The sequence below is a fragment of the Aptenodytes patagonicus genome, chromosome 11 (assembly GCF_965638725.1).
Source record: "Aptenodytes patagonicus chromosome 11, bAptPat1.pri.cur, whole genome shotgun sequence".
In the NCBI taxonomy this organism is placed as follows: Eukaryota; Metazoa; Chordata; class Aves; order Sphenisciformes; family Spheniscidae; genus Aptenodytes; species Aptenodytes patagonicus.
In genome coordinates this window covers 1079325-1098958 of record NC_134959.1, presented here as the reverse complement: position 1 = coordinate 1098958, position 19634 = coordinate 1079325, and the positions used below count along the sequence as shown (strand labels likewise).

The window sequence follows — 19634 nt, the reverse complement described above, 5'->3', positions numbered from 1 at the left end:
CTGCCTGCCTTCACCCAACCTATAATCACGCCCAGCTAAAAATGTCTCCAGGACAGGGAACTGCCTCCCTGTGCCACTGTGTGAAACCCAGAGCGGCATTGGTGGAACAAAATCAGGTGAATGAGGCCAATGGCCATAGGCTGGCGATGTTTAGTAAAATATCCACCCCAGATAGAACTCAACAAACCCACTATTCATATCACCAGCGGACAGCCTGCATCCAGTAATTTTGCCATGACTTTGCTTTTCAGCAGCTGCCTTGGCTGGTTGGTTCTTTGTGTGGGTTTGGGGTTTTTTTTTGTTTGTTTTAAATAGTCTGTGCTTGTGCCAAGCATGGCACAGCCGGTGCCAACCCACTCCCAGCAGAGATGCTTCAATCACTGTGGGCAGGCTGCTGGCGCTTTGTACGCCTCTCCTGGCACTGGCACGCTGACCCAGTGCTCGTGTCCACCGGGTGCTGCTCACGCCCTGGCCTGGGAGGTGGCAGGGGAACTGGTGGCATCTTGTGCCTGGGAGAGGCACGTCCCCCTCTGCCCCATCTCCTAGGAGCTGCTGTTTGATTCAGCTTCAGAGGCTACTGCAGTGCTGCAGCACGTGTCCATCCTGCCCCTTTGGCCCAGGAGGGCAGAGAACAGCGACCTGCGCTCCCCGTCGTCCTGGTGTGGGATGGTGACGTGGTACAGGATGGCAGGTTAAAGGCGTGGCTGCCCCAGAGATGCCGCGCAAGGGAGGCTCCCCGGCATCATGCCAGCACGGTGCTCTGCTGAGAGGCCAGCCTCTTTCAGTGCCACCACCAATGTTTTAACCATGAAGCTTGAGGAGCGAGTGCACGCGGGCTGGCAGGGTGCTCTGTGCAGCACTGACAGCCCAGGTACCTCCCCAGGCAGGCAGCGAAGCTGGTTCCTTCACTGGCACAGAGCTGTGGAAGCTCCAAGAGCAGCGACGTGCCACCTGCGCCAAACCAACAGACCACAGGGTGCCGAGGGCCTGTGCAAATAGGAACCAGATTGAATATACAGATGTCTGTGTTGCATGAAATTGGCTCACTGTAATGAATTAGTCCTGAAAAATGCAAATATGTATGCACACTGCAAGCCTTATACAGTAATGACCTCATGTCTTATGGGAGGAAGGGAAGATGTTCTTCACACCATAGTAGCACCATGCACAGCCTTCCCTCTTCACCAGCACAGGATTCCATCTTCTCACCCCGCTGTGTTTCCACCCCTGCAGAGCATCACATGAGCCAGGGCTATAGTTTGTATCTACTTTGGTTTTGTTTTTTTAAGTGTCAGGTAACAAAACAGCCAACCCTGATCTTGTCACTGGCCAGCTAGAAAGGATAGAGAGAAAACACAAAAAAATTATAGTAGCGCAGTGCAAGGTACAGCTGGAAGAAAACAGCCAGCAGTAGCAACAGCCTCTTTGCTATTTACTCCATGGTGCTTCCAGAACGCAGCACCTCCTCCTCAGCTCAAAAATGAATTGATGCTAATAAATCAGGTCTCACATAGTGAAAACTCACAGTGACTGGTAAGACAAGTACATAGCCTGAAGTCCAACACAGTACGTGGTAGAAATCCTCAGTTGTTAGCCTAGAAGTCCTTGAAGGAGCCCTGGGGGAAGGAAGAGTGCTGCACTAAAAAAAAAATTAAATAAAAAGTTTTCCCCCTGGCTTTTACCCCTTCCCTGCCCAGTGCTGCGACCCAAACGGCCAGGCCTGCCCTACAGTAGCTGTCTGCTTGTTGAAACAGCTGCCAGTTTGAGTAGATCTATCCAGCCACGTTGCGATGAACACAAAAAGCAGATACCAAAGCAGAAGAAAGCAGAGCACTGGCCATTTCAACAAGAGAAAAGAACCCAGCAAAGTGATTTAGTTTACAAGATTTTTAATTTACAAATAAAAAACCTACACATTTTACTTTTTCTCCTTTTTCTCCTCTTTCTTGACATCGCTCTTCTCCTTGTCTTTCTCCTTCTCATCTTTTCTCTCCTTTTTACTTTCTTCTTTTTCCTGTCCTTCTTTCTTCTCTGCATCCCTGTTGGCAATCTTGTTGTTAATGAGGTTGTGCAGGGCAACCACGGAACGGATAAGAGAAGCCAGATAAACTACCACCATCTGGTCATTGGTCTTCAGATAAAAGGCCTTGACAAACTCTTGCAGGTTGACGTCTGGTAGCAGGTTGAAGACATCCTGAAGGTGGTAGATGATCTGGTGATTGATGGGGAGTTTGCCCATGGCTACTTTCTCTAGGTAGCTCCTGATGTCCAGAAGCTTGGAGTTCAGTCCCTTCAAGCCATGGACCTGATTTGTGATCCGCTGGGACAGAGTGCCCACCGTTGTATCCTTGATATCTCTGAAACACCCACAACAGAAAGAATCAGCATTGGAACGTTACTTTGCATTCTCATTAACAGGTGGGCATAGTCACTTAAGACATCTTTCCAGCTTAAAAAGAAAAGCAGTTTGAAGCACCGCTGAAGTACAATTGAAATGAATGCTTCAAGTCAAAGAATGAGAACAAACTGATGTACGTTACAAAGCATATCTAAAATAGATCATTGTTGTATCCTGTGGTGTGCGTATGTTCTCTTTGGAATGATATTTGTAACACCAGTTAGAGGGATAGAGAGAAATAAACAACAGGATTTCTGACTGGTGAAAAGGCGATGTGGTTTCTATAGGGCGACTGCTCTCTTTTTTTGACTGGAGAGCTACAGACCCATCAGCAACACTCCCGTTCAGTCCTGCTCTGTGAGGTGCGCAGCGGCTGGAGACAGTTCCAAACGATGCAACATTCTGCAGCTTTGATAGAATGAATATGTAGTTTTCATCATCTCACCAGTGGGCAGTCACACTTTTCACTAGCAATGAGTGAATATGCCAAGCAAGACTGCTAAATGAATACGCTCTTAGAATTTAAGTAGCCTGTTTAACAAGATCCGCATTTCCCCCAGGAAGCTGGCACTGGGAGATGCCAGATGGATCGCGTTCACTGCTATGCAGGTCTCGTAAGAACGCTTTCATTCTAAAGATGCTTACCGTAGCAAGTGTTCAACACCAACTTCCTCTGCCTCCTCTGCTCCGATCTCACTAGTCACATGCTCAAACGTCTTGGAGGTCGGAGTGCCATCCTTCGAGGCGGCAAGGATACAGGAGACATGGTCAGACTGAGCAGAGAGCTGACTGCAGGCACAAAGGTGCGTGCCGACTAGCCAGTGCGGGTGTCTCACACGCGAACAGTGGGGCAACTCGCACAATGTCACAGCGTAAGATTAACTGACGCCTGTTTGCATGACAGGATCAGGAAGAGGCAATGGGGCAAATTATGGCAAAACAGTATCAGGGGACTGAAGCACACAGCTAAGGGGAGAAGTTTGTAAGTAAGTGAATCACAATGCCTTTTAAAAACATGGAATTTTAGATAGAGTATGAGAAACTGTATTAATGAAACTAGTAAAGTAGTTATACACAGTCCACAAGAGAGGAAAGACTCTCGTTGGCTTTTTCTTGATTTAGTGTTACCAACTGTCACAAGCCCAGAGTTCCTAGCAATTTCTTCTTTCTTGCGCTCTGTGTAATTTTCAATTAGTGTATTTTGCTGGTCTATGTACTGGTGGGTAGAATGGAAAGTCTCACTAAATATCACAATTCTTTCTTTCCTTCTTTCCTGATACAACCTTATTAGGTTTTGGGATACCTTTTGTCATCCTGATACTTGCTCCCAGCCAGTCAGAAGCACATACACAGTTCCAGAAGAAAAATACTAATATGGAGCAATCTCATTAAAATTATAATTTATGCACTGGATATTAAGGAAGATGTTTTAAAGGTTCACAGGCTGAATTTCTGAGAATGAGTTTCACCCATGTGTTTTCAAAACCATTACCTAGACCAGTATACAGCTGCAAACAGAAAGCACCACTGGGACTATTGTGAATTCACAAAACTAAGAACAAATCCTGCAGATACAAGAGCCACCGTACTGGGAGCAGCTTTTTCTCCATAGTGAGGGTCTCAGAAAGGCAAAAGGATCAAACTTTTTTATATACATCCAGAATGTAATTTAAATCAAACAATTGCAAATGAAAAGCTAAAGCTGACTTACTACCGTATGTTGTTTGTCTGCACGGCGCTGCAAGTGATTAGTAAGTGTTGCTCATGCCTGACCTACCTAGTCAGCACTGGCAGGTGCACAAATGAACAAGCACGCAATTACTCAGAACACCTCTGCAAACAGGCTGACATGTAAAAGTGACATCTTAAAAGTGCTCTAATCTGTGACTTTCTTCACGGCCACGGACATGACAGAAACAGGTAAGCAGCATCTACATCATACGGACAGCTGGAGCTGTGGAATTCCTTACGTCAAACAGTAATGCACAGCTTTTCTTCCAAGAAAGAGCATTGGTGGATGAAAGCTTTAGTTACAAATACTTATATTAGACTGGGTTTTAACCTCTGGTTTCAGCAGATTTTGGCTGCCAGTCACAGGCCCTCACTAATGAGTGCAACATCCCACATGTAAAAGGCAACTATGTGCCATGGGATGTGCATCCTTCAGAAAACAAGGCAATCCTAACAGCCATCTTTTAATGGAAACCCTTTTCCTAGGAAAAGGCAGAGAGAGATGTTAAATACTCACATCGTGAACTTCTTCAACTGAAATATAAGCTTCTGTGGGCAGCCCCAAGTCCTTTGGCTTCACATCAATAATCACCAATACCTTATGGAAAAAGCAAACATTTCAGAAAACCAGGTTTTGTTCAAGAAAAAAATACCTAAGTCAGCTCCTCACTCCACAGCAACAGTACGCTAGCTGCTCAGAGGTGGTAACTTCAGGCATTGAGAAAAAGACATCTACAGCTGTTTCAAAAGACTCGATCCGAGTTCCTCCATCATTTTATAGCTACCAGGCCTTCAACATGCTGTATCACCAGCAACAAAGATGGGGCCAAGAGTTCCCAGATCCTCCATTCAGGAAGAGAGAGAGGGGGGAAAAAAAGAAAAAAAAAAAGTGCCGCACTTACAGAGTTAGGACAGTATCTTTTCATCAGTTCATTGATGGCGATGTCGTTCTTGTGCAGTTTAGGGCCTGTGTGGTACCAACCAACTATTCTTTCTCTAGCTGAGCAAAACCAGAAAGGATTCTAAATCAGAATCACGTGGTAAGACAATGGCAGAAAGATTTAGGCAGGGACTGAATTAGCAAATCAAGGGCGAAAATCTGATGCGTGTAGAAGATGAGCGTAAAGTAGAGGGAAATGAATCACGGTAGGCAAGACAGTGACATGGCTAGTGACAAAGACAGCTTACTAATCATACCTACCTACCGTAGCTTACTAATCACATATATAACTTTACTCCTAGTTTCTTAACTAAACTGGACTATTTTGTATCATTTATTAATTTTGCAGATACCAGGATCTGACAGCTTGAAACTCTGGCATCCAAGAATGCAAAAATTCTAGAAACACAAACTGTATCATGAGAATGACAATTGTTCCCAGCGCTAAGAAAATTCATAGGAATTTAAGTTACAACTGAACATTCAGCTCTAAACTCTCAAACTGAGGAGAGAAGACACTTTTTAAAACAGTGGCAAAGAGCAATTAGAATAATTACTTAAAAGTTTGTAACGTTCACATTCATAAAAAAGTAATTTCAGGGCACATCTGTATAAAACAGGTTATAGAGGGGAAAGCTTTGAAATTCTTCAGAAATAATGGCATTTTTGAAATCTGAATTATTCTGAAGATACAAAGCTGTTGGGAGACTTGGGAAAATTAACAAGGGATAAATTAATGTGTTAAGAACACAAACTACTTGCACAAATTAACCCATGGAAATCATCAGTGAAAGTAAAGCCACACAAGAAATTAGCATAGAGTGGCTTCTTAAGTAAGCAATTAATTTTCTATCTTACTATGAATTCACTTTCCCATACAGAGTCTTGGAAGTTTCTAGGAGAGTAACCCTGGCTGCAAGAAGACCTCAACTTACCGTTGACCTTCTTAAACATTCCATACATGTTCTCCAGATAGTCATGGTCTAGAAACCACACAGTATCGTCCTTGTCATCCTCATCAAAAGGTACTGGGAATAAAAGAAAATCCCAATATTTAAGAATCCAACTTCCAGACTGAAAATGTTTATAGAAACACTGTGTTTTAGGATATCTTTGGCTGCTAAAGGAGAGTTTAATCAGTTTCAACCATTCTGCAACACTATGCTGCACAAGCCAACCTGCAGTGCTGGTCAATTCTCTCAGGTAGAGGCTGTCTCATAATTACTAACAGTTTAGAACTGAGGAATGAAATGCAAAACATTCTGAGTGTGATCCTCAGTGGAGAACATCAAGCATCAGAGAGAAATCCTCCCACACACAAAAGCGACTTGACAGTGTGCATAAACTGAGTATCCCAGCAGACTTTATAGCTTGTTGACCAACAGCAGTCTACTTAGAGAAATATCAGTTTTCAGTGTAGAACATGTCATCAGCACTTTTATAGACTACTAGAACAAAATGAGGCACTTCAAGTAAGGACTGTTTACCCTTGAGTAAATGACTAGTAATGTTATCAGTTAGCATGTACACAGGAACACAAGCTCAGTTCTGAGAACAAAGACTGGTCTCAGTCTTTTAATTTATAGGTATAGGAAAAGCTTCATAGTTGAAAGGCTGTCAAAATGACAAAAAACCACCTCTTTTCAACTCAAATGGAAAAAAGTTCCTCCAAAAATTGGAAAAAAAAATAGTCCACACTTGGGAGAAGAACTCCATATAAACTGAAGCTCCATATACAGGCTGAGATAATTTTGCTTTGTCACAGAGTAGCCCCACTGGGAAGGAAATGATCTAACACAAATGGGTCAGCAAAAGCCATGCATTCAAGAAGTACTTTTACTATCACATATCAGTATTTAAGAGGAAACTCTTTCAACGCTATTAACAAAATACTTAAGGAAAGAACTAGTACTGAATTGGACAAAATCTGAGGAAAAGAAGTAAAGCCAAGATACACACTAAATCTTTACACAGGTAGGTAACAGCTACACCGGCACCGGGAGCTGTGATTTCTGTATGACATGTTGAGACACTGATCACTCAGCAGAGGTCAGCGAGTCCAATGCAGCAAAATATTCACCAGCATTTTAAAAGAGGTTTACGTCCGCTCCCGAAACATTCCACATTGCACAGTATTACAGGGAAGATGCAGCACAAAGCTGGCTAGAATAGGTGTATTTTTGACAGCAGTTAACACTTTTTGTTTGATATATGCTGATTTGTACATGGAGAGAAGAATCTGTGGTCTGGGAGGGTGGCTTAAAAAAAAAAAACAAACGCAATTCATCTATTAAATAATTCAGTAGGTTTGAACAAGGGTAGGACACCCAAACTCACCTGCAAAACTGTTGGACACATCTAGTATCTTTTTCTGCCACGAGCCAAGCAGCACACCAACGACTCGTTTCTGATTTCCAACTTTTCCTATTCTAAATGGAAAAGACTGTCAGTTCCTACGACAAAAAGCCTGATTCAGGAAAGAAGGTAACAGCAGACAAGTTGTTTCATCTAATTTCTGCAAGTTAAACAGTTTGTGTGTCGGAACAGAAGAAAAGGCGTTATGATTGTTTATTTACATCTAAAAAAGGTGTTTCGGTGCCCTCAGAACCAGACCTTGTAACCCAGCGATGCAGAAAGAGGACTACGTGGTCTGATGCAGCTAACGAGGGGGAACACGACCCAAAATAAGCACCGCTGCAGCCTCTCCGCAGGACAATGGGCTATAAAAAAGTGAGTAAGCTCTTAAACTGCTCGGTGTCATCCACGATTTGCTTTCACAATAGCAGGCTTGTTTGCCTTGCGAGATTTTTTTTTTTTTAACATTAAAACTGCTTGTCAATTGGCGCAATTAAGTTAAATTAGGCACAAATTACACTAGGCGTTTAGAGGGATATGATTTATCCCCCGCTCAGCCAGCTGCAGCTTTAGGAACAAACCCCGCTTCTCCCCCACTCGTGTTTTAACGATCAGGCCGTTGTTTCCGAGCCCCCGGCGGGCCCGAGGACGGGCGCTGACAGCCCCCTCACGGCACCCGAGCGCTCCCCACCCTCGGACTTTTCTCCTCCTGAAGAGGAAAACAACAGCGGCGGCGGCGGCCCGGGGGCTCCGGCGGCTCCCGCAGGCCGCGCTCCCGCCGCCACACGGGGATCGCCGCCCCCGGCACCGAGCGACCGGCCCGGGCCCGGGCGCGCCCCTCCCCTCACGGCGCGGGGTCCCTTCCACCCCGATCTGCCCGCCCCGGGGCCCGGCGCGCCGCTCCCCTCAGGGCCCCGCTCCCCTCAGGGCCCCGGGTCCCTCACGGCCCGGCCCGGCCCGGCCCGTGACCGTGACTCAGCGCCGCGGCGCCGCGCCCGTCCGGCCCCACCTGTTGAAGTGATCGACGACGCTGAGCAGCACCAACGGGTGCACCACCACCCGGTCCACCGCCAGCTCCGGCATGGCGCCCGCCCGGCCCCGCTCCGCCACCAGCCCGGCCCAACCGCCCGCCCGCACCAGGCCCGCTCCCCACCGCGCGGCCCCGCTCCCAGCCTGCCCCGCTTCGGGGCGGGGCCACCACCGCCATCTTTAAGAGGTCGTCGTCGGCAGGACACCATCTTGGAGAGGTCGCGGGAGACGGACGCGTCGCCGCCATCTTGGGAAGGTGCATCTCCGCTGTCGGCGGCGCGGCACCATCTTGGGGAAGTCGGGTCGCTCCGCCCGGAGGTGAGGGGCGGGCCGGCGGAGCAGGGAGGCGGGCAGCCGGCGAGCGGCCCTCGCCCGGGGGGTTTCCGGGGTGCTGGTCTCCTTTCCCCGCAGCTGCGCCTCGGCGCGCCCCGCCTGAGGGGGGGCGGCTGCGGGGCTCGTTCCTGTCAGCGGGGATCTGAGGAGACAGTGTCGGAGGGAGGCGGGCAGCCCGCCGAGCCGCGTCCGGCCTCAGCCAGCGGGTCCCTCGTCCACCTGCTGACTAAATGGCCTGCAAGAGCGTTTGCCCCATAATCCTTCCAGGGACAGCGGTTTCAGGGGCTGGCCGGTGTTCCCCGGTCCCTCTGCTGCTCTTATAGAAGACGAGTGTGGCATTTGCCTTTTTCCAGTTGTCAGGAACGTCTCCTAATCACCGTGACCTTTCAAAAAATGAGAGAGCGGCCTCAGAATGATGTCGTAATCTTATTACTACCACTAGACTGCAGGTTTAAAATGCAGGGGTGCTGTCTTCTCATCTTGATAGAGAGTGAAAGTGCTAATAGCATATACAGGGTGGTATCCTGACCCTCTTAGCTGTGCGCTCTGCCTTAACTTCTATGTCTGCCTCTGCAACTTCGGGAGTTGTTGCAGCCTGGGTTGGAAAAACTCCATTGCCCTGCCTCTCATTCCAGAGCTTTGGGTAACTTCAGGGTTCCCAGTACTATGGTGATAAAAGTCTATGTAAATAAGCAGAAATATTCATTACTGTTGGTGTTTGCTTTCTTCTGAGGGGATTATGTTAGGCTAGTTTGTTTTGTTTTGTAGAGGAACCCAACAGACTTCAGCCTCTCTTCTTGTAAATGTTTTTCCTCTCTGAAGTACAGCTTTCCTCCATGTAAAAGAGAAAGAGACTCTGAACTAAGTGGAGCGCTTAGGCTAGTCTTTGTAGGAGGGTTTTTGCATCTCAAGAGTAGGAACTGGTAGACATAGAGCTTGTCTTTTGTACTTTACTTCGAAGCAAGAAAAGAGAACCTGAGGGTGTTATTCCTGAATCTACCATGGAGGAATTATTAACATGAAAAATATTAGCAAAATTCTTAAGGATAGTCTCACTGTTTTTAAAGCATTATGGTATCCCTTATTTTTTACACTTTTCCCACATGTTGTGTTTTTTGCATATTTCTCAGGTCTGACCAAATGGCAGTGTTCTGGGTGAAATATAAAGTTTTGTGTTGCTGTTTAGCATCTTTTAACACAGCAGATTTCAGCAAAAGGAGCATTCATTTACAAACTCTACGAGAATCAGAGACCTCTTGTGGAGTTTTTTAGACGTTACATCGTTTAGTGTTGCTGCTTTAAAAAAAAAATTCTGGTGGCGTTTTTAGAGTTTTTTTCCAGCAGAGGGAGACATCTGACCGTGAAATTCAACTATAACTGGTATTCTTGTAGCTTGTTTTATCAATATACATATAAAACTCAATGTTCAAATTAACTAGTTCAATAAGTAATTTAGCTCATTGATTTTTGGGCATATCCTAAGTGCCATTACAAGCTACGGATATTTTAAATGCCATTACCTAATAGAAGGAATGTTTTAAGCACCTTTTATTGATTTTATTACTGCTTTATTTTGCTGTCTTGGTTTAAAATCATTTTAACCACTCTGTAATCAAGAAGAAATATATCGTTGGTGAAATACAGTCAATTTCCTAAAAACCTTTGACATCGTTAAATAAGGAATTACAGTTGTTAAATCATGTCAGGCAATAACTGAGGGACAGAAAAGATATAAAATTTGGAGCAGTGAGCCAGCATACCAGTAAGCTGTTTTGACCTTTGACTTTCAGACTCCGTATGTGACAATCGCACTTCAATTCTGTTCTTGGTTCTTACATCAGTCAGAAGAGATTTAAAATCTCAGCATGCCAGGAAGGTTGTTGAAGGATAACGGAGTATGATCTAGAGACAATTAAGGGGCATTTTAATGACCTGCTGTGACTCTTTGTTAAAATTACTCTCTAACTTAGCACATTTGAAGTTTCATTTGCTGGATTGTATTGCTGGTAGTTCAGTGTATTGATGTTATACACAAAAGGAGTAAATTGAGTCTGCTCATAGGGATTTCAGTTACTTCCCTTCCCAGCTCTCTTGACTTGAGAAGATTATCAGTATTACTGAGCTAATCAGCTGATAGATGTAGACTGGGAATACAGGCAATATGTTGCTTAATCAAAGAATTGAAAAGTAAGTAATGAATGTTGGTGCTCAATAAAAAACAGCTAATGAGTTGATTGCATTGATGTGTGATGTAATTTAACTGTAGAGTGGCAAACATCAATACTTATATATGATTTGGCTCATGATTGCTGAGCTGAAACTTGAAGTTTAGAGAGGTTCTGCAGTATGTGAGCACCTGGCAACTGACCTGAAGTGGGGAGGGAAGGAGCTGTGTTTTGTTCTTTAAATGGAACAAGTGATTCCATCATTAATTGTTGGACTTTTGTTTAAAAAACCCCCAAAACCAAAAAGCCCCACAAAACCCAAAACTTACACATAACTGTTTTCAGAGGTTTAAGAATAATTTCTGGATTGAAAAATAAGAATAAATCATCATAAAGTAGTTAAAAATCAAATTCACAACTATAAATGTTAAACCAACCTCTAGTCTTCCTTTAATAATGACCTTGATAACCTCAAGGGGGAAGTCAGCGGCAAAGAAACATGCTGTCTGTGGAGAGGGACATCTGCTGTGTTTGAGCTAGCTATCCCATTAATGTAGTATCAGTTATGACTGCATTTTAAAAGAAAGTTCGTTTGCAGAAAGTGAATGCTGTCTTGAATGGTGCCACCTGTAACTTCATTCTGAATTCACTTTTTGCTGTTATTCTCTTCCTTTTGATTTGTTAGGTGTTATAAACTCTCCTCAAGTGCAAGGTTATACTTATTGGTGGCACAGAAGGACATCTTTGTAGGCTTTTCTAAACCAAGATCTGCCACTGTCAGCTGCTGCAAAGCAGCAGGAAGAACAGATTCTGCGTAGTTTCTTTTGTCATGTTCTGACCTCTTTTCCAGCCCTGGGGATCATGCTTCTACTTCAGGAATGTTGGACCTTCCATCAGGAATTAGTATTTGTCTTTAAACTGTGACATAATTAGATGTTTTAGAAACTTGTTTTTTATTTCTGTGAAATGTCCAGTATCATGTTTGGGCCTAGATCCTTGTTAGATTGGTGACGTGTTCTCTGGGCAGCCATCAAGCATGGCTTTATGGAGTCTCTGCTTGCCAGCTGTTTTCTAATTTAACTAATGCTGCCCTACAAAACCACAACAACACAGCTGAGGGACACTTAGTGGCCTTATCTCTTGCCTTCTCCTTTCAATCTGTCAATATTGAGGGTGGGGGGCAGTGATGGAAATTTGTAATAGGGGAAAAAACAAATGGAGGTAATTCTGTTGGCAGAATCACAGAAGAGTCTGATCATCTACAGACTAGGGAAGGCATACATTTACTGAATACATTCAGCTTGTATTTCTAGGTGTTCTTTCCAATGATGAGCGTTAGAAATGTAACAGTGCTTTAAATGAAAATACCAGCATGCCACAGTAACAACCTCAGTTCATCAAGGCCATGAGCTGAGCCTTGGATGGCTGTGCGGTAGGCTACCCCCTCCAGACTTTCAGCCTGCTTTGTGTATAGCTCTTGATGTATATTCTTCAATCTTGTCTGAGAAGGAGCTGCTGTTTGCGGATCAGTAGCCTCTCCTTGGGAAGAAAGGTTTGATTACCCATGTCACGGAGTCTCTCCCAGATAAAGAGGGTTCTCTACCTACCTAAAGGGCAGAGTGCATGAAGGAAGATTGCATAAGCAAGCAGATGGTGGGCTGTGGGCAGGGCAGGCTCAGGGTGTAGGGAGGAGGGTAAATCATGCAGAAGGCAGTAACGCTTTAGTCTGATTTGCTTTTTCTCTGTAGCTTTCTGGTGTCTGCTAGTGATAAGTGACATCCTTGGGACTTTGGATACAAAAGATCCATGCAGCTGGGAAATATTGATGCCTCATGCTTTGGATCCTAATCCGAAATGATGCTTATTTATGTGCTCCTTCAATACTGGTTGTCTTTGTTTTTAAAGAAAAAAACTACTTTATTTTTCCTAGATTGGGGCAGGGGGAACTGAACAGTTAAAGAGACAATGTCCACTAACATGTATTTTCATTGAGATGCCTTCTTTTAAATGTGTTTAAAATCCAGTCAAGAGAAGCTAGGCTTTCTTTAGACCTGTTGATAGTTTGTCACATAATACCTTTGTGCTACCAGTTTGAACAGGAAATATATTTATTTCCCTATAAATACGTTTAGCTTTGTCCAAATAACTGTAGTTTCCTGTTAAGATTTCCTTGGCCAGGGTGTGCCATAAACTGTTTTAGAAGGAATGATACTGCCTGGAATTGAACAAGGATAATGCAAGCCATGGAAGCAAACCAGAAAGCCACCACAATATTAATTCTAATTTGTTTTGGTTCAAGTGTAATTCAGTGAAATGCTGATGCTGTATACTAAATGCATGATGCCATAAAGAGTGTCCTTATCCAACCGGCAGTTTGCTTCTGAAGACCTCCAAAAAATGCTCCAAATAAGCATTTTTTCCAAATGTCTGTAATCTCTAAAGCAAACTTTTAAGTCTGTAATTATGAATTGATCTGCTCACTTTATGATACGATCTTTAAATGTTTGTGTTGTAGTAATTTATTTCTTTGTTCCTCTATAGGGTACTGTTGCTTGACCAAAAGGTACATATATAAGTAGAACTCGTGCTACTTACCATAATTTGGCCATCTGCGAATATTGCTGTAGTTTCTGCCAATGGATTTAAAAACTTTTGTCCATACCTGTGGGTTAGCTGGTGACTCAAATAATCCTATCCTCCCTACAATAGTATCACAGTGGAATTTTGCTGATAATTTTTGGATGTAGAATTGTCGCTTTCTTTAGTTAAAAATGGTTTGTAGAAGTATTGTCAACATCTAATGTAAAATTATGGAAAAATCTTTCATGTTTTATATTGTACACTTCTGATTTTGTTGCCCTGTCCAGACATCACAGGGTATAGAAATGCCAGAAAGATTTTAATTTTTTTTTTTAATAATGAAGTCACTGACTGTAATTTTTATATTTCAATACAGAGTGATTTGCTTATTTTATTCTGGTACCCTTGCTACAAAATGATTTTTTTGAAAATAGTGGAAACAGTTAAAAAAAGAAAGCACAACAGGTTCTAGTCATACTCATTTTTCCACACCTTGAGGACTAGCAAATTCTTTAATATGAGATTTTATTTGTACAAAGCAAAACTTCAAAACCACTCAAAAGCTTTCTTATTAACTGCTGTCAGTCCTTTGATTTACAAGGGCAATAAAGATCTAGAGGGGGCACATTTATCATGGAGTTCAGCACACCAGGAGCCATTTTCTCAAGCGGTAAAGCCAAGTGATAAAATGAGTTCTTTTGTTCTATAACCAAGACACATTCCCTATTTTTAAAAATGTGTGTGTTGGACTTCTTGGCTTGTAGTTTGGCTGTGTTCCTGTAATACATTTGTAAATAATGAAAAATTGCTAACATGCAGATGCTGATGATGCATTTGTAAAAACAGACTGTCTCAAAGAAAAAAACTTACTTTAAACTTTGGTTTATTTGCTAACTTTTTCTCCAGTGCTAATTCTTGTATGATTTTTTTTTTAACAGCACTTTTTAAACTAGAGGGTTTTTTTTAAAGTGATCATATACTGCTCTGCAAAGCTGAAAGAATTCTGGTTAGAAAGTAATATAAATACTCTATTTAAAATAAAGACCCATGTTCCTAGGGTATAGTGCTATTTTGCAAGCTTCAGTTGCTTCATCCATTTCTAAACTTGTATTTGAGTGACTTTTTGAATGTTAGCAGATAGAAAAATTTTTCTTCTTGTCTAGACCAAAATATTGATGGCTTGTATGGGCACTTCATTAACAGACATAGCTGTGTGGGAGGAACTGATTGCAAGAGTAAATATCCCTGCATGTGAGCAAGGGGCTCAGAATCTGACTATAAATTGAATATTAAAAAACGTGAATTGTCTTTTCCATATAAAAATGCTGCCACCTACAGTCTCTTCTTAGGAAAGAGATTCATTGCTGCTTTCACCAGTCAGCTGCTGAAAGTTCTAAGTCCAGTTATGCTCAGCTGTCCAGTGTTGTGGCACAGGCACTTTTGAAATAGAAGGAGGAGAACAGACTTGCAAAAAGTAATTTCTAATATAATTTTGAACATAATAATCTGTAATTGTTAACCTAAAACTTTTTGTGAAGTTGCTCTTGATGTTTTGGCTTCAATTGGGCTGCTGTCATAACCTATGGAGTGAGTCTGAAAAAGGTCAGAGGCATTAAACCTTGTTCATATTTAAATCAGCACCACGCTATGGTGCCTGTATAACTACAGCAGTGCTGTGGCAGTACCCATTTGTCCCCAAGTTATGCAAAGTGTGATGGATGGGCTTGGGAGGCATTTTGGACAATAGCTGTTTCTTTGGTTTTATTCTTGGTTTCTTTTGTAGACAGACCTTTAAGAAAAGCCATGCTGTAAGCAGATTGCACTCGTAGCAAAGTTATTGCATAGCTCTCAAATGTGATGTTTTATGAACAAAAACACTGAACGAAAGGACCAAAGGTGTCTCTGGTCTGCTACACTTTCTTTGACCATGGTCAGCAGCAGGTTTGTAGATAAGTTGGAACAGGGCAAACATACAGTGGTATTGTCAGAATAAGAAATGTGGAACAACGCAGGTCTTGCCCAACCTATTTATTGATCCTAAGTAAACACTCTTCAATTGTACAAGGTATGTGGGGGACAAACAATTTTTCATTCACCGTATTCTACATTAAATAGTTTGGAAGTAGGACTTGTACTATTATCACTCTAGTTCATATGCCTGTGAAAGCATATTACTGAGAAATTAAAGAAAATGTTTCTTGGTGGCTGACTCATAGCGGTTATTTATCCAGAAGGAAGCAGCTGTTACAATAGCCAAAAGACCCCACCATAACTGCTGCACTAGCTTACAGAAAACTAAAGCTTCGGTTGACCTATCACGGCAGTCATCTGTAGCACAGGGATTTTGCAGATCTCTTTGCTGTAATTTTATGTTGGCACTTGAAATTTAGCAAGAAAAGACGTAGTCTAGGAGGCCCACCTTTTTGTATAGCTGTGTATGTTACTTCTGATACTTACATTGCAAAACCTTTAGTCTCTGATATTTAAGATCAGAAATTGTAAGTTTGTTTTTTTGTTTGTTTTGTTTTTTAACCCTGGGGCCTCTTATACTGTAGTGTCTTGAAAGATCCTGAAGCTTTGAGGGGGAAAAAAAATCAAAATATTTTATGAAGCAGTTTTGGGGTCAGTTTTTCTAAAATGAATGCTTTTATGTTGGATAGTTTAAAGACCATCTGTTAACTGAAACCAACCGTAAGTGAAGTTGCAGTTATGTTTCCTATTAGTCTTGTATCTTTCCTATTAGTCATGTATGAAAGAATACAGAGACATCCAACAGAACTCAAAACAAAAATTGAAAAAGCAGATGTTGAAACTGTTGGCTTGTTGCTTTTCTTTTACAGGAGCAAGTAATTATTAATGGATCACAAAAATACTATAAGACTAGTTTTGTAAACTGTTACCTAGAATCACAGCTAAGATGTATTTCTGATTATTGTATATTGCAGTTGAAAATTGGAGTATTTCACTTGGAGACACTGAAGAGGCTTTTAAAAAATAGATCATGAATGTTATGTCTGGAAGCATACAATGAAAGATAAAATACAAAATTTTAAATAGTTATGCACTTCTAGTCTCTCAGGGCTCATTTATTATGTTGTCATGGTGAGCAAGGAATAAAAAAATAAAATAAAAAGGCTGTTCCTTGGGTAGTTGTGACTTATTGGTAGTTATCTTTTACAAGAGTTCCATGCTGACTTAAGTAAAGATCTCTGAGAAAAAAAACAAACTTTATTTTTCAAATAAATTCAGTAAGAGCTCACAGCCCTCCATGACACCACACTGAATTATTATTAGTGTATGCTGCTGTGAGAATAACACTCACTGCTGTTTAACAACAATGTCTTTCCATGGAATTCAGGGAGTCAGTAGGAAAATGAAAGGCAGAATTGAGTGCTGTAGCAGAATTAAACCAGTCCATCCTGAAGCCAAGATACTTTCATCATTATTTCTGTAAGGAAGAAGAAGAAGAATTAACATGTACTGTATATGCAAGTCCATATGATTTGGTTGAAAAATTCTTAATGGCTTGTGTATGTTAAGCAGGAGGTCCTCTCTTGCCTGAATAAAATCTGCTTAAGTATATTTCTTTCAGACTTTCTCTTTTTTTCCATCCTTAACCTGCAGCCAAATATCAGGAATGTATGCAATTTTGTCTATGTAAAGCTTTGTTTGTCACGGAGGGGAGAGGTTAATTTTTTTGCGTACTTCTATCGTGATGGAAGATAATGTATTGCATTTGGTAGATGATGGGATGAAAATAGCTGGGAATTAACAGCCATGTCTAGGCTGTTCTGCAAGAGCGTTCAAAAAGACTGTCCCAGCAACGTTCCCTGACTGAAATGCCACTGAGCAGGCTCTTGGATGCTTCCACATTCCCTCGTGTTCAGGTTCTGGAGGGCATGTGAACTCGTGGGTACTAAGCCTGTCCCACATGAGTTGTCCTACTGCTGGAGGAAGCTTGTGTGATTGGCCTGTAGTCAGGGCAGCAGAATGGTACAGGCTATCCAGGATCTATAAGGAGATGCCTCTGAGGTTTGCGTGTACAGTTTGAGAGCTGAGGTGTTTCCCTTGGACACTGAATTTAGGAGGCAGGACAAAGGTCTGTCAAGTGTCACAATAACCATTGCAAGGGCACAGAATTACTGTTGTGAAGAGTAAATCACTTCATTGCCCTCATGGGCACAGCTATGGACAAAACCCCAAGTGCTTACTACCAATTCCTGGAGAAAATCTTTCAGAAAATCCAGTTCTGAGAAATGCCAGTCTCTAGTCCTGTGGAGGTTACAGAAACCGTATTACAAACTTGGTGTTAGAGGGTACTAGGCTTAGGCTCCTAGATCAATGAAACAGCAGTTGATAGAAGATGGGCACTGATGGGAAGACTTTCTGGTCTGGATACCCAAAGAGTTACCCAGATTTAGTATGGTTGTGTGTCAACAGCTTTTTGCCCTAAACATGATATACAATCCTACCAAAGACATCCCTCCTTATTCTATCTTGGGGTACCCTTCAAATCCATTTTAAGGCCCGTCTGCCAAGGCACTTGGGCAACTGATCTCAGTGAAGACTCTCCTACAAGGAAAATCTTATGGAAGCACCATGATAGCCAAACCCTCCCTATGGCTCCATTGGCCTCCATGGTCCAGCTGGTGTGGTCATCTCCAAGCACCTTGTCTGTCATAAGACTGGACTTGTGGAGAAGTTGAAGACCTGTCCTAGCTCAACAGCAAAAGTCTTCTCTGACAGTGGTCTGTGCTGGTTGTAGGGAACAACTCGGTTCACTTGTCTCCAAGGCCCTTGAATGCGTATGTTTAAAGATGAAAGGAATGTAACCTGCCTGGATTCCTCTGAATTATTGTGACACCAAGGCCAAGATGGTATGAACAATGCAGTGAATTAGCCTTGAAGGGGCTTTAACATGGTAAGGTTGATGTAGCTGATGTTTGTCTTGTTCTGCTACTGCTTTGCTGTATGGTTTAGACAAAATCACTTTTTCTTTCTGTTACAGCAGTCTCATTTAGAAAATGGAAAATTAGTTATACAGGTGTTGAGTTTTGAAATTCTTGTAGTGGACATGTTTTAGAAATGTTGGTAGTAGCGATGTAATTTATTCTTGTTTAAAGAGTGTTGAAATTATGTTACTGGACTGAGGAAGCACAAATTTGCTTTAAATGGCTTCCTCTTGTGGGAGCAGTGGTCCCTGTGAAAGATGCTGGGACCAGCAGAGACAGAGAAATTGTGTTTCATACTTTGCCACTGACATGGTTACTCCCTCTTTTACACATACACCAGTGTTTTTAATAGGATATTTTACCACCTCTACTGGTCCCAATACCTGATTTGTCACAACTTGAGAATAATGTGAAAACACACCTTCTTTCAGCAGACAAAAGTGGTTTTACACCACTTCTCTGTAAGCCTGATATGGAAAAATATGGAAAACAAACAAACAAAAAACCTCCTATAGCAACTATTTTCTTTCAAAGAAACACATATTTTAGGATAGCATTTACAAAGGCTTTATTGGTACTGCATTTCAATCTTTCAAAACTGTTTCCATAACTAACAGCAACTTAAAAATGTATTTACTTTATGTCAAGGCTTTAATATTAGACAGTTACAAATCCTGTATAGCCTAGGTCTGCGTTTTATAGACCAAATTTACTGTTGTTCTCAGTGCTGTGCTATGTTAATTATGTTGTAACGAAACATCTATAATAGGGATGTTACGTTCGTTTTCCATACCTTCTCTAGAAAGATGAATTTCTCCTGTAGCTACAACTGACACCGTGGAACCAGGCTTGTGTTTAAGCACTGCTAGATGCTGCAGAGGGGCACTGTGACCCACAGCAGGTACATGCCTGGCATCTCCCCCTCACTCCTTGGTCAGCTTGGTGTCCGCTGCTGGCTTCTCCCCTTGGATACTCCTCTCAAATATCCCCTCATCTGCATGTCTTCTCCCCCTCAGCCCAAATTTGACTGCGTACGTCCAGCTTGACCGGTGGGGAGACCAACCTAATCCAGGTTTTGGCAGGGAGATCCTTCTCCATTTCACTTGCTCATCCCTTTCTTTTCCATGCTGTTGTAATTTCTGGAAAGCTTG

The 19634-nt window shown here is 42.4% G+C and overlaps 2 protein-coding genes across 2 annotated transcripts in view; one reads left to right on the top strand and one right to left on the bottom strand.

The window, feature by feature from the left end:
- The window catches only part of WWP2 (WW domain containing E3 ubiquitin protein ligase 2), a 47303-nt gene extending 44647 nt beyond the window's left edge, over positions 1-2656 (top strand). Inside the window, exon 24 of the mRNA XM_076348870.1 lies at positions 2419-2656. Within this exon, the coding sequence (XP_076204985.1) occupies positions 2419-2428 (10 nt within the window). The 3' untranslated portion in view covers positions 2429-2656. The remainder of the gene's footprint in view (positions 1-2418) is intronic.
- On the bottom strand, positions 1873-8547 carry PSMD7 (proteasome 26S subunit, non-ATPase 7). The gene is made up of 7 exons (XM_076348871.1): positions 8434-8547; positions 7407-7498; positions 6005-6097; positions 5032-5129; positions 4647-4727; positions 3044-3135; positions 1873-2357 (listed from the first exon to the last, which is right to left on the bottom strand). The coding sequence occupies exons 1-7, from the start codon at positions 8505-8507 to the stop codon at positions 1919-1921; spliced, it is 969 nt and encodes a 322-aa protein (XP_076204986.1). The 5' UTR covers positions 8508-8547; the 3' UTR covers positions 1873-1918.
- Between the last annotated feature and the right edge of the window lie 11087 nt (positions 8548-19634).